At 46.8% G+C, this 13229-nt stretch overlaps 1 protein-coding gene across 1 annotated transcript; it reads right to left on the reverse strand.

Moving 5' to 3' along the window:
* Nucleotides 1–8259: 8259 nt before the first annotated feature.
* Nucleotides 8260–8838, reverse strand: LOC120837327. Its single transcript, XM_040206580.1, has one exon. It carries the CDS (start codon nt 8836–8838, stop codon nt 8260–8262), a length of 579 nt encoding a protein of 192 aa, XP_040062514.1.
* Between the last annotated feature and the right edge of the window lie 4391 nt (nt 8839–13229).

Genomic DNA, 13229 nt, shown 5'->3' on the forward strand with positions numbered 1-13229 from the left:
ACCACAACAGAACCCCCTGCCACCGGTGGAAGACTTTAAAGAGGCCCTGGCGATCATATTCAAGCGTCTACCTTTCTTGCCGTTTCCACGTCTCTTGGGATTCGGGCAAGCCAGCGGGCACGGAGAGAGTAACTAAATAACAGTGCGTCATATTTTAACAGGACGACGCGAAAACCTCCTCCACCTCCGGGGACGACCCGCGGTGCCGAAAGCGCGCAATATGTGACGACATCTTGACGTTTTAGGTCCTGGCCTTTCTACAGGTCAGAGCCGCTAAAAGCTTCTTTTTAGTCAAAATACAAAATATAAGTGGCGCGAGCCGTTTCAGTTATTCATAAAAGTAGTTTGTGTTCACTATTTTAGATCAGAAAAGAAACAAATGCAGTTTATTAAGTATGGAAACAAAAAAATGACCCGTCGACATACCCGCCACCAAGCGGTGGAAAAGGAGGCGCATACTAGAAAGGTGTAGTGGGATCAGGCACCGACGAGCGGCGAGCGTAGAAAGGTCCCGGATGTACGCGGCGGCGCTCAGTCGAGGATCCGACCGGTTCCGAGCGTTCCGAAGACCTTCGGCGAGAAGCTTTGGCTGGCGGTTCGGCCCTATGCCGGTATGGCAGCGCGAAGTGGCTCCCGTTCTGAACTGATCTTTAACCCGTGTTTGCTGTCGTTTTTGACCAATGAAGTGTCATGCCGAATTAGTGTTTAATCGCGCAGCAAATTCAATGCGAGCCGCCCTGACTGCCCGCTTCATACAGCCTATCCAGAACATGCTTTATGGCGCCCTCTTGAGCCGTCGACACGGAGTGCGGCAGCCGTGAGCGCTCGCTGCGCCCACTACCCCTCTTCTAGTTCACGGCCACTCAAGCAACCAAGGACGTCATTAGAGAGGTGATTTTTTGCTTGTTTTTGTAATTTTAATTTGCCTATAACTTTTAAAATAAACCGAAGTTCGAGAAAACAAACGTTTCATTATGTTACTACGTTCAGTGCGCTCAGGTTCGGTGCAAATTTAAAACCACTAAAAAAGTCCTTGCAGGGCCCCTTTAAAGGGATACTTCGAAACGAAATTTCAAATATACCCGCCGTGTTCAATAAAAGGTTGAATATGATCCACAATATCCCTAAATGGCAATAGCACGTTTGTATTTTGAGCCTGGTGGCTGTATTTTTTGTTATAAATGGCACATTCTGGCAAGCGCTCGGAGAGCAGCCAGAAGAGCACGTGACCTCTGACGCAATCGTGACGTAGTTCGTCTCGAGGCGAGCAAAGCTGCGCCGAGGCTGACGTTGAGAAGATGGCCTAGTCGTTCCAGCCACCGAAGCGGCTGCCTCTGTACGAATTTTGAGTGACGGGTTATTCTTCTATAATCTTGTAGGGGGACAATAGCGACTTTTGCGACACACAAAAGGCATTCTCGGGAAGAGGGGAGTTCCTCCTGCCCCTTTTCTCTCGTCGTGGCCGGAGGCGAGACAACCTCCGTCACTAGCTGTCAAGGTTCCTAGACGGGCATTACAAGCAAGGCGTTAGCGACATCCACCAGGTGCCCTTTGCTAACCCCTTAATTCGTTTTAAAATTCCTTTTCGTGCCTTTTTCAACAAGATATTGGTGTGTATTGCAGGGCCCCTTTTAAGCTTTGGCATGCTGTACGCACCCCGTGCTTCATTTTACACCATTTATCTAGCACTAAACAGGGCCAGCTCATATTGCCGCTGATTGGATCAATACTTCACTGTTCCATTATTGACAAGCACACAGTCACGCGTACTTTCTTTCCAGTTGAGCACACATGTCTTCGTCGCTTTTGAATGTACTGCAACGCACAAAGCACCGAAAACGGCATTGGCTTGCACCCCTTTAACGGAACGGTCCTCGTACTTTACAGATCATATCACAAAACTTAACAGTTAAGCATGTCGATAAGAACAGTCTAAATGTTAAGAGGACTGGGGTGACCCGCTAGAAGACTGTTTTGTCAGAAAACAACATCGAAGCAGATCTTAAAATTTTCGTTTTCTCCGTGGTGACTTTTTCTTGTTCGTTACGATTTTTACGAAACTCTATTGTCCCTCAAAGATGTACTCACGTGGCAGAATATCGGTCGTGTTCACCGCGGCCATTCTCCTCTTCGTTTTGTTAGATTCTGCGCCGTCTGCGGAACAAAATTAGGCATGTATTCGGCACTCACTACAAGTAATGCCATTACTTTTAATCGATTGCTTTTGCAATAATTTTCAAACCATTTGATGACATTTATTAGGAAGTAATTATAAAAGTAATCTATTTACTTTTAGAGGCATCGAAATTACTTGAAAACTTTACTTTTTTTACCTCCCGTTTCTAACGGCGCCCTTTGTTCGATCGTACAAGTTTTTTTACCACGGAATCATCGAACAAAATCCCTGACAGGAGTATCCTTTATTAAAATTGGTGGATCAAGAAGATAAGTAGTTTATAATCCGGTGATTCTAATCCAATAATGAACAGTACAAAAAGCCCGTTTTCAAACTGGCAGAAAACTCAGTCGTTTTGAAAATCTGAAGTAATCGGAGAAGTAACGGTTATTTCTCAAGTAACGGGCCGATTACATTTTTGTCACGAGTAAGTAAGTAATTGAATTTAATTCTTTCTAAGCGAGAGTAATTGTAATTGTACTCGATTTCTTTCTTCGAGTAGCGTTTACTAGACTGAACAGAAGTAGAGTTCCGAGGTGGTGCTCAAACGGTCTACATACCAGCAAAGCGACATACGTTACTTAGATAGAATTCCGTGTTATCGTAGTTTATGGTTTACAAAATTCAAGAAATGTTTTCCAAAAAGATTTTCTTCTTAATTAGGGGTTCATCGGAGTTTATTATTTTCAGATTTCGTTCTCCGAAATTCGGAGTTTAATTTTACTCTGTTCTCATTTTGTTCAAAATAAAAATAAGTAATATCCGGATAAGCGCGTACCCCTATTTCATTAAAAAGAACCCCCATATCGAAAGAAATTTCTGGAGTTGCATTTGGCATTGACGCCCTTGCGATTATCAGTACTACCCGTCTCACGACAAATCTTGAAAACAAGTGTTACTTCAATAAACGTCGGTACTTTGGCATAGCCAATATTTTGGACGCATAAAACCTTCAGCTGATCTTCCCATCCTATGAAATCTACAGGTGCACATCTTTCTCTGTTACAAAAACACAACCCGACATCCCGCTAAGAAGCTTAGAGAGTATATGGTTCAGACTGGAAGCCACAACAGTGAATTTTGTCGCGGTACAGAAATGCATTGGCCCTTTGTTCTGAAAGAACCTTGACCAGATAGACGGGAAACTCCCTTTTGTCAATAATCCAAGATTTAAAAAAAAAACAGAAAACAAAGTTGTTGTTTTTTTATTTTGCTATGTGACCTTAAAATTCTATTCTTTTTTATTTTATTTCTTTTTTTTTTTTTTTTTTTTTTTTGTTACAGGTTTAGATTGTCGGAAAAAAATTTACTGGCGGGTGCTTTTCGTAGTTTATCAGATTTATCCGAAAACACGGAACTTTAGTTTTAGACCAACTCAACTGTCTGACGACACGGCACTGCGGTAGCGCGCATGCGCAGATGCTTCGCCTCGGGCGAATCTGGTTTCTGCGCAGTGTCACACCCGGTGTGGGTAAGCCCATGCTTTGTTGTAAACAGTGCGTTATTTGATAGTTATTTTAAGAAACGCAGGGCGCGTGGCCGATCCTGAGCATCTCATTGTCGCTCCGCGGCCAATGGTGTAGCGGCACTGGCCGATCGAAAAAATATATTCTAAAAATAAAAAAAGCCCGTGCGTCTATTTGCGCGCGCAACACTCGGAGAGCCAATCACCGCAACTTACGGAGGCAGCTCAGCGAATGACGATGCAAAACCATATGCTTGGGCCAAAAAACGCAGTCTGAGTTGTGACATTAACCAATGCAAAACGTCACGCTTGCATTGCTTAATGTCACAACTCAGACTGCGTTTTTTTTTTTTGGTCTAGACATATGTTTCGGATCGTCATTCTCTGAGCTGCAACCGTAAGTTGCGGTGATTGGCTCTCCGAGTGTTGCGCGCGCAAATAGACGCGCGGGCTTTTTTCTAGAGTGTAGGCAGGAACATAAGCGTGAATAAGCGTAAAAAGTGTTGACAAACGTTGGCGGGACGCGACGAGCTGGGTCTCTCGTGGAACCTGTCGTCAGAGGATACGAACTTGACCCACTTCGGCCTCTGTGCTGAGCAGGTGCCGGTCGCATGCACGGTGCATGCTGCATTGTTCAGGCAGGTCAGAGTGCCTACAAAAGAGCCCCTCCTCGGACTATGGAGAACACGAGCACCAGCCGAACGTTGACGAAGAGTTCGCGGCTACAGCAGCCGAGCGCTGCGTCATCGTTGTTGCTGTCCCCAGGAGTGTAGTTCTAAAGTTCGCCGCTTGGGGCGCTGCGGTTGAATCGCCTACCTAGTAGTACGACCAATCTCTCTCCCTTTTTTTTTTAATCCCGTTCAGAATGTTGTGATTCTAATGCAATTAATGCAAAGGTGCAATCGAGCTGGACAAGGATGACGATAATAATCTCTGGAGAAGGGGAACAAAGGGGACAAAGGACAAATACAACTCTAGGTGACTGGTGCGCGGCAGCTTGGCAAAAAAGAGGATGATGGTAACGATTCCGTCCTGTGCTTCATCGTATCCTTCTTGCATCGTTATTTGTGCCCCTGCGCCACACCTTTTGTGACAACAAAGCCGTGTATGTGGCGATTTTTTTTTTTTTTTGCGTCACGTAAGGAAGGTCGATTTCGGGTGCGGATTGGATACGAGCGCCACGTCAGCGTTCGGCTGACGCTCGCGTCCAATCAGCGAGGGCACGAGTACGAGCCGAAGGTTGGCGCACTGCTCGTGTCCAACCCGTTCCCGACATTGGCCTAGCTAGATGACGCTCAAAATTCGGAGCTGTGTCTTTGTTATCACGACACGCGTTGCTCTGTGTTTTCATCAGCTAATACTGCCATCCTATTGATTACGGAACAATGATAAGATAGCCAAAAAATGGCCCCACTCAAAAGAAAAAAAAATTTCAAACGAAATTTACCTTTTTTTATTGTATCCATAGTACTCGGTGTGGATGACGTGACGCTCGAGATGGCCCCCGCATTTGTAGTGCTGTCTTCGTCCGACAATGTAGTGCGTGCGCCCTTTACGTAGTGGACGTAGGCTGGAGCAGGGCAGATGTGGACGCGCGTCACAACCAATCAGAAGACTCGACTCCGTTCGCGCAACTGGTCGGCGTTTTTCTTTCCGACGCCATGTTTTATATCAAATGTGTTAGCATTCACTGCCCTGGTGCATGCAGTCGTCTTTCGTTTAGACGGTCGTGGTTTGGACTATAGGCTGGTTTGGTAATGCCGCCGCGGTGCGGTTCCCCCCGTGCTCTTTCGCACTGTTCGGTAGCTCGTCACGTACACTCAACTTCTCTCGTAACAAAGAAAGTGTCTTCTGGCACGCTTCCAATGACGCACCGAATGAACGGGAGAGAAGGGGATCGAGCGGCCGTGCAGGTGGTTCAACGTACGTGACAAGGTAAAACCAAGGCGCAGCGACGGCGCCGTTTGCGCGAAACCGCCCACGCCCGGGAGGAAAGATTGGCTCTTCGAAGACAACAGTAGGCGCACCGTGAGCGGCGATTAACGTTACTAAAACCACTCAGTTGGAAAACTGCCATAGAGCCTGCTCTGAAAAAGTGGCGCCGATCCTTATCCCAGGACCGAGCGAATGGCGCTCGCAACGCTGCCATATCTCCTGCAGCGGCCACTCCGTGAACTGCACGACTGCACTCACTGGTTCCGTCGAGTTACGGAAGGGCCGGTGGCGCCATCTCGCAGAGCCATCTTGCAGTAGCCATATAAAGCAACTTTCATGTTTCAACTCGTCGCTAAGGGGTGGCGCTGTTATCGTATTTAGCTCGGTCTCGGTGGACGCCAGAGGCCCAGGTTTCAAGGGCGAGTTTCCCAACTGAGGGTTTTAGTAACTTTGGCGGCATTCGGGGAAAGCCGTGGTGGTTGCATCCGAAACCGCCGACGACCGGGAGAACAGACTGGCTCTCTGAAGACAGCAGTATGCGTACCGTTGCGAGGGGGGGGGTTCCCATCCATGGCTGAGTCGCAGCTTCTGCGCTAAGTGCTAACGTATTCTGTCGAGAACAAGCCCAACAAAAACAAAGATTTCGGTTTTTTTTTTTTTTTTTTTTTTTGATGGGGTATCCTTTTAAAAGGATACTTCAACAAAATTTGAAATATTCCCGTCGTATTCAAAAATAGGTTGAATGTGATCCACAATATCCGTAAATGACAATCGCACGTTTGTATTCTGAGCCTGGTGGCTGTATTTTTCGTTATAAACGGCCCACTCTGGCAAGCGCTCGGAGAAGGCCCAGCGGAGACCACGTGACATCCAACGCATTCGTGACGTAGGTCGTCTCAAGACGAGCGAAGCTACGGCGAGGCTGACGTCGAGAGGATGGCCTAGTCGTTCCAGCCACCGAAGCGGCTGCTTTTGTACGAATATAGAGTGACGGGTTAAACTTCTGTAATCTTGTAGGCAGACAGTAGCGACTTCTGCGACACACAAAAGGCATTCTTGGGAAGAGGGGAGTTCCTCCTGCCCTTCTTCTCTCGTCATGACCGGAGACGAGACAGCCTCCGTCACAAGCTGTAAAGGTTCCTAGACGGGCATTACAAGTGAGGCGTTAGCGACATACACTATACTCGTTTTCACCTTAAGAACCGAAGTAAAACAAGTCCGGCTGGTGGCGGAGTGTTCTGGGTTTCCACCAATGAAATGCCGCGATATCGCGTAAACTTCACCATCCTCCGTCGGGAGGTGGTGGGATCTACAACTAGAGACCGAAACCAAAACGAATTTAGCACTGCAGCATCCTCTAGTGGCAAAAAGCTAGAACATACCTCGTTAAATAGCGTTTGTTTCAGATTAACATGCCTATGCTCTGCACAATTTTGCATCGCCTCTTTAAACTGTCTTTAATAAACATATCTTTGTATACCTAACATTGTTTATACCGTCGGCTTTCTAAAAACACCATGAGAAAAAAAATCAATGTGTGCCAGTTTTCGCGTATTTACAGTTTTTAACGGCAACCATGGAGCGCTAAAGCAAAAAGATCAGCTGACATCATCGACATCGCCGCAAACTTAATGAACTGGGATTGATCAGACCTGCTACCAGCCACAAACCTATGTTTGCATAGTTTATTCTGTCTAATATACCTCTGTTTACGTTATTGCGTTGACGTTCATGTGTATACATTGAGTGGGCAGTCGGTTTCCTTGTGTGTCGTGGTGATTTTCAATTTTTATTCTTTAATTCTGTTTTCTTATAGTTCCGTGGTGTGGGGATGGTGGTACAAATCCTGATTATAAGCAGAAACAGCGTGGTCGATGTGAGATACGTTCTTCCAGGATCCCATCAAAGCTTCTGCTTATTGCCCGAGTGGCCCTGTGTGAGGATGGCGATAAGAATCCCGATTATAATCTGAAACAGCATGGTGAATGAGAGATACGTTTATTGCCAGGGCGACCCCAAGGCATGTGGATGGCAGTTTGTGAATTTACTTTCCCACAAACCGCCTGGGGAACTCCTCACTGCAGTAACGGAGCTATCTCATTCTCAATGAAAGACTGGGCTGAACATGATGTTTAGACCTCAAAATGAGGTGTAAGCAACACTGAATTCGCATGAGGTGAGCAAGTGAAATGTTACGCTCAGGGTCACATTCCAGAACAATGGTGCCCTTTCGGCATGCCGCCCAACACTACGTCTTCTTTATTGAATGAAAACGACCCTTAAAGTGTTATTGTGTGCATATATGTTTAGCAAGCAAAAAGGCAAAATGGCGCCTGGCACCTCTGCTGTAGATGAGCAAATTAGCGAGTGCAGTACAACTGCAAACTTTTTTTTTTTTTTTATGGTGAGTCTTTGTAATGGTTATCCACGGTGCAGTGGGATACATACAACTGATTTCAAAGACCTCGAGAAGCCACGAACAAGGCTATTACGTAATGAAAGGTAGAATCACGACAACAACATGACACTGGAGGTTAGGCCTGTATGAAGTCAGGAATCCGATTTTGCAGTATGTGAATGGTCCTCAAAAGAACCGCTCTGTGTTCTGGGGTATGACAAACAAAGTCCAAAGTTCTAGCCACTTTCAGAAGAGAACATATCCTAGGAGAATATTAGTTCACGGTCAATTCCATTTTAAAGGCTGAACACCAAAGACCTCTTCATTCTCATCCTCGTCGTAAGCTTCGTCGTCGTCTGCACTCTCCTCCTCCGTGTCGCTTGCATCGAGGGGTATGATCACTGGCTCGAGGTTCGACTCTGGGACATCACATTCTCGAAACTTCGCCTCCATTCTTTTCCCATGCTCTACAAAGTCATGCCAATGGACAGCTGTTACGTTGTCTACTGCTTCCCTCAAGAGCCGCTCGGCGTCATTGGGCTTGAATGTGATGTTCTTGGAGGCGACCTCCTGCTTGACTCGTGCCCATATCAACTCTATGGGATTTAGTTCGCAATGGTATGGTGGGAGCCTCAACACTGTGTGTCCGGCGTCCGCAGCCATGACGTCAACTTTGTGCTTTGTGCAGCGATCCTTCACCGTTGCCACGATGCTCAGAAGGTCTTTTTTCTTCATTGTGGCAGTCCAGTCTAGATTCTTGGAAGAGAGCCACTGCTGGATCTCGCCCTTCTTTGTTGCACTTGTGGGAACTGCTTCAGCCTTTCTGCTGTGGTATGGTGCGTTGTCTATAAATGAAGAAACCATGCTTCAAACCTGTTCGAGTCCATTTCATCGTGGTAGTCCCCCTTTTTCTTCCAAAGGAACACGTCCAGGCAGCCGGACACGAAGCCAGTGTCACTACCTCCGTGGGTGACAATCACTCTTTCACCTTTTCCAGAAGGAAACTTTAACCCGGTCGTCAGTTCAGACATGAAGGCTTGCCTTGCTGACTTTATGGTGCTGTGGGTTCACAGCTTGTCAACTGTAAGGCCGGCGTTCACCCAAGTCTCATCTTGCGGTTCTCTGTGCTTTCCGATTGCCCTCAAATACCGCCGCCTCCACTCAACGATGTCCTCTCTCTCAATTAGGAAGGAGTTGCGATTCCGTTTCTGTTTCTCGAAACCCATGTCCTTCAGCAGGCGATACAGGGTAGACCCGGAACAGGACGGCAGCACGTCGTCTTCTTGGAGACGAGCGGCGATTTTCTTCAACGTTGGAATCTCCCCCCGACGGAACAAATTGTGCAGGCAGCTTCTCACGGCCGTCAAAGTGCACGCGTCGTGATTTGAAATCCTCTTCCTTTTCTCAGCGAATTTCGGGCGCTTCTTTGAAGGAGATTTCGCAGCTCCGTTGGCACGTTTAAAGCCACGCTTGATCTCGTAGATCGAGCTAACACTGATCCCCGTTGCGGCGGCAATCAGGTTGACGACTTCCACCTCATTTTTTTCTTGGTACTGCCGCCGCATTCAAGAATAAACGTTCAAAACACACTGCCTTGTCTGGCTCTACAGGACATTTCCACTTGCGTGACGTTTGTAGTACAGCCGAGGGAAAACGTCTTCAGGAAAGAGTGCTGACTTCACGGACCGATCAGCCAGAGTTGTTGGAGTCGCCATTTTGGAAGGCGAGCAACAGCGGCTGGCCGGCTGGCTACGAACATCGATCCTCAGATCTTGTGAGGCGTTGAATTACGTGAATACACGCGTACTAAGGAGGTGTTTTATTTATCCTACTGAGATTAACAAATTCATTTAAGCTTAAATGACGCTAGCTTCCAGAGAGCAAACGTTTATCGGAACTACTTCGCAGAACGGAATAACATGTGCGACGGCATGCGACCAATAAGCATGCGACGAGAGGGACACACCCACTTTTTTCTTAAGGTGAAAACGAGTATAGGTGCTCTTTGCTAATCGTCTAATTCGTTTTAAAATTCCTTTTCGTGACTTTTTAAACAATATATTGGTGTTTTCGATGTGATACCGCTCCTTTGAACACATATAGACCAAAAAATGAGCGCCGAAATTTCGTTGTAGTATCCCTTTAAAGTATAGCCACTGATTTTTAGAGCGCAGCTCTTAGGCGCCCGTTTCCAGCTTGAGTGGCGTCGCCGTCGGCTTCGGCGTAACCGCGCGTTGCATGCATTGCGCATGCAAAGCTTGCATGCAACGCGTCGCAAGCAAGCGGCGTAACCGCGCGTTGCATGCGATTAGAGCGCAGCTTTTAGGCGCCCGTTTCCAGCTTGAGCGGTGTCGGCGTAACCGAACGTTCCATGCAACGCGCATGCAACGCACGTTGACCTTTCCTGAGGTCAACGCGTTGCGTGCAAAGCTTGCATGCAACGCGTTGCATAGAAGCGGCGTAGCCGCGCGGTGCATTACGGGTAGTTTCCCATAATGACGTCACAAGGGTTACCCTCGTGAGGGTTGCGAGGGTTACTCTCACGAGGGTCACGAGCGTTACCCTCACGAGGGTTGCCAGGGTTAGTTACCCTCAAAAGGGTTACCCTCACGACGGTCACGAGGGTTATGAGTTAACCTCACGTAACCTCCTCTGAGGTCACGTGACCCCCCTGCGGTCACGTGACCCCATCTTGAGGTCACGTGACCTCAGGGAGTCACCTATCCCTCAGTACCCTTCCATCCTCCTCAAGAGCTGCGCTCTAATCCGGCGTTACATAAAGATGTAAACGGCTTTATTTTTTTTAATCAGCCAATAAGAGCTTGGCGTTCCGACAGAATCGCAACCCGTGTGCAAGAAGCAGACGAACTTGCGCTCCGCAGTAAACGGCGGACGCCTGCTGAATAAACGGGTCTCGAGTGCGCACGCGTGCGTTTCCGCGCGTGGAAACGTACGGAAACGCGTTTCTACGCGCTTTCCACGCGCGATAGCGGACGGAGAGGCTGAGCAAAGGTTCGAGACGGTCGACGCTATCCTTTCCTCCTGGCACCCCTTGTACTGCAAACGCCGTCTATAAACCACGAGATCCTGATCGAGCAGTTCGGAACAGTCTGAAATCTAGGCACACCACTATAACGCTCCCTCGGGTTGTCCACGTGACATATTTTGCTGCATTTTGTCGGATCCTCCATTCCGTGGGTGGATGTCAAACACATCAGTCGGGGGGGCACGCTTTATGCACCGTACAACTTCTACAACATCAATATGTCACGATGATGCGCTCACTCAGGAGTGCCATTCCAAAAGATGCCACTAGCACCACGGTCAGCACACAAAGCCCTGTGAAGTGCGTCTCTCCGATTCCTCCAACGGATCTGACGAAAGAAACACACAAAGAAAAAAGATATCAGTCCGGTGCTGATAATTTGATCTCCTGCTATTTCTCCTTTTTTTTAACGATTTTTATGCCTAAAGGGCCTTAGGGAAGGTATAGGCCCAAAACCAGTCAACAAAAACAACGATATATACATTACCGGAAATAAACAGTTGGCAGGACTGATGATGGAAAGAGGGCGACAAAACAGTATAGTTCTCAGGCAGAACATTTCATCTATCGTGTGTATCGCAGCCGACGGACAGTGAGCAATACGTTAGTCATAGTTTCTGATCCCTGTCAGCTTACCGGAACATCGCGCTATACAATATCGGCGGAGCCACCAATCGGCGCTAATATGTATATATATATATATATATATATATATATATATATATATATATATATATATATATATATATATATATATATATATATATATATATATGTTTTTTTTTAGACCTAACAGAATTGTTAAAACAAAGTCGTGAAAGTTACACTTATCCGGTTTGTGCAGGTAAATTACATGTCCAGGGGGACATAGTGTAGGGGGCTAATCGTAACGATCAGTCGGCTAATTAATTAAAATTCGTTAATTAACTTTTTAATTAATGAAGATAGATATATGGTTCAAATTAGAAACTTGCTGAGCGTCGTCGAAAACCACTAAATCAGTAATTTTCAGAAAGGCTTTAAGCGCGTGAGAAGCGTACTAGTGCACTAAAGTTACTTCTCGTGGAGCAGGTACAAGGCTAGCGGCTGCGGTAAGGCGCCCTTCCATCGAATATTTGGCGACAATGTACGGAAGTATGCAGACGACGTTTATAGGCGCCCGTGGTCTCTTGCACCTTAAGCCGGGGTCACGCTGCTTATGCCCGTGTCCCACTAGAGCGACAGACAGAAACAAAAGACAGCGACAAGCCTCAAACCCATGCAGCCTGCTCGCAATGGTACCTCTGGCAGGCGTTTAGTCATTCAGTGCTTGTCAAGTAAGCACGAGCGGTTACAAGCCTGCCGAAGACATCCTCGCGTGCATGATGCTCGTGTTTGAACATATAGCCTTCTTTATTCTACAAAGCCTCTCAAATCACGAAAGACTGGTTTGAGGCATGTCGCTGTCGTTTGTTTCTGTCTGTTGCTCAAGTGGGACACGGGCATTGGACATCATACAAAAGACAGCCTGCATATAGATTTGAAGGCAAGACACCGCGCGAGATTCGTGCTTCCAATGCCGCATGGTAACGAGTTCAAGGAGAGAGACTTGCGCACGCGGCACTCGAACCACGGATATCGCGGTGGCTCTTGTTTACACACCGTCTTTTGTATGATGTATCATCAATGAGACCCCGGCTTTAAGCGTCGATCAAAGCTATGCACGCTCAAGCTTCCCTTCAGGGTGGAGAATAAAAATCAAGATGATACAAATCATGATTGAAAGCGGGATTTATATTTTACTGAATAATTTAAATCGAAGCTGCGCAGAACAAATATATAATTATGTTCACCGCTTGACTAGGCAATTTTACGACATAATTACACATAAAGGCCAAAACGCGGACATAGCACGTCTTTGGCGGAAGATCTGCTGCCTGTGTTCTGTCCTTGATATGTAATTTTTTCGTAAAATTTCCTCCAATACCAAAGCACTCCCTAAAAAAACAATGCGTTTGCCATAATTTGAGCCTTTTCATGTGTATGGGATTGTTTTTGACAAAAACACAAGATCATCAAGCAAGCAAGATTAGAACTACACTGAAAATTAGCAGAAAGTGGCATTCATTTGAGTGAATCGGAGCGCTCGGCGGTAGTTCATCTTTGTCCCTCACTCCCTTGATGTCACATCGCAAGCAGTGCAGAACACGAAATGAAGAATGGAAAATTA

This window comes from Ixodes scapularis, unplaced genomic scaffold (genome assembly GCF_016920785.2).
Source record: "Ixodes scapularis isolate PalLabHiFi unplaced genomic scaffold, ASM1692078v2 PGA_scaffold6__148_contigs__length_123643588, whole genome shotgun sequence".
In the NCBI taxonomy this organism is placed as follows: Eukaryota; Metazoa; Arthropoda; class Arachnida; order Ixodida; family Ixodidae; genus Ixodes; species Ixodes scapularis.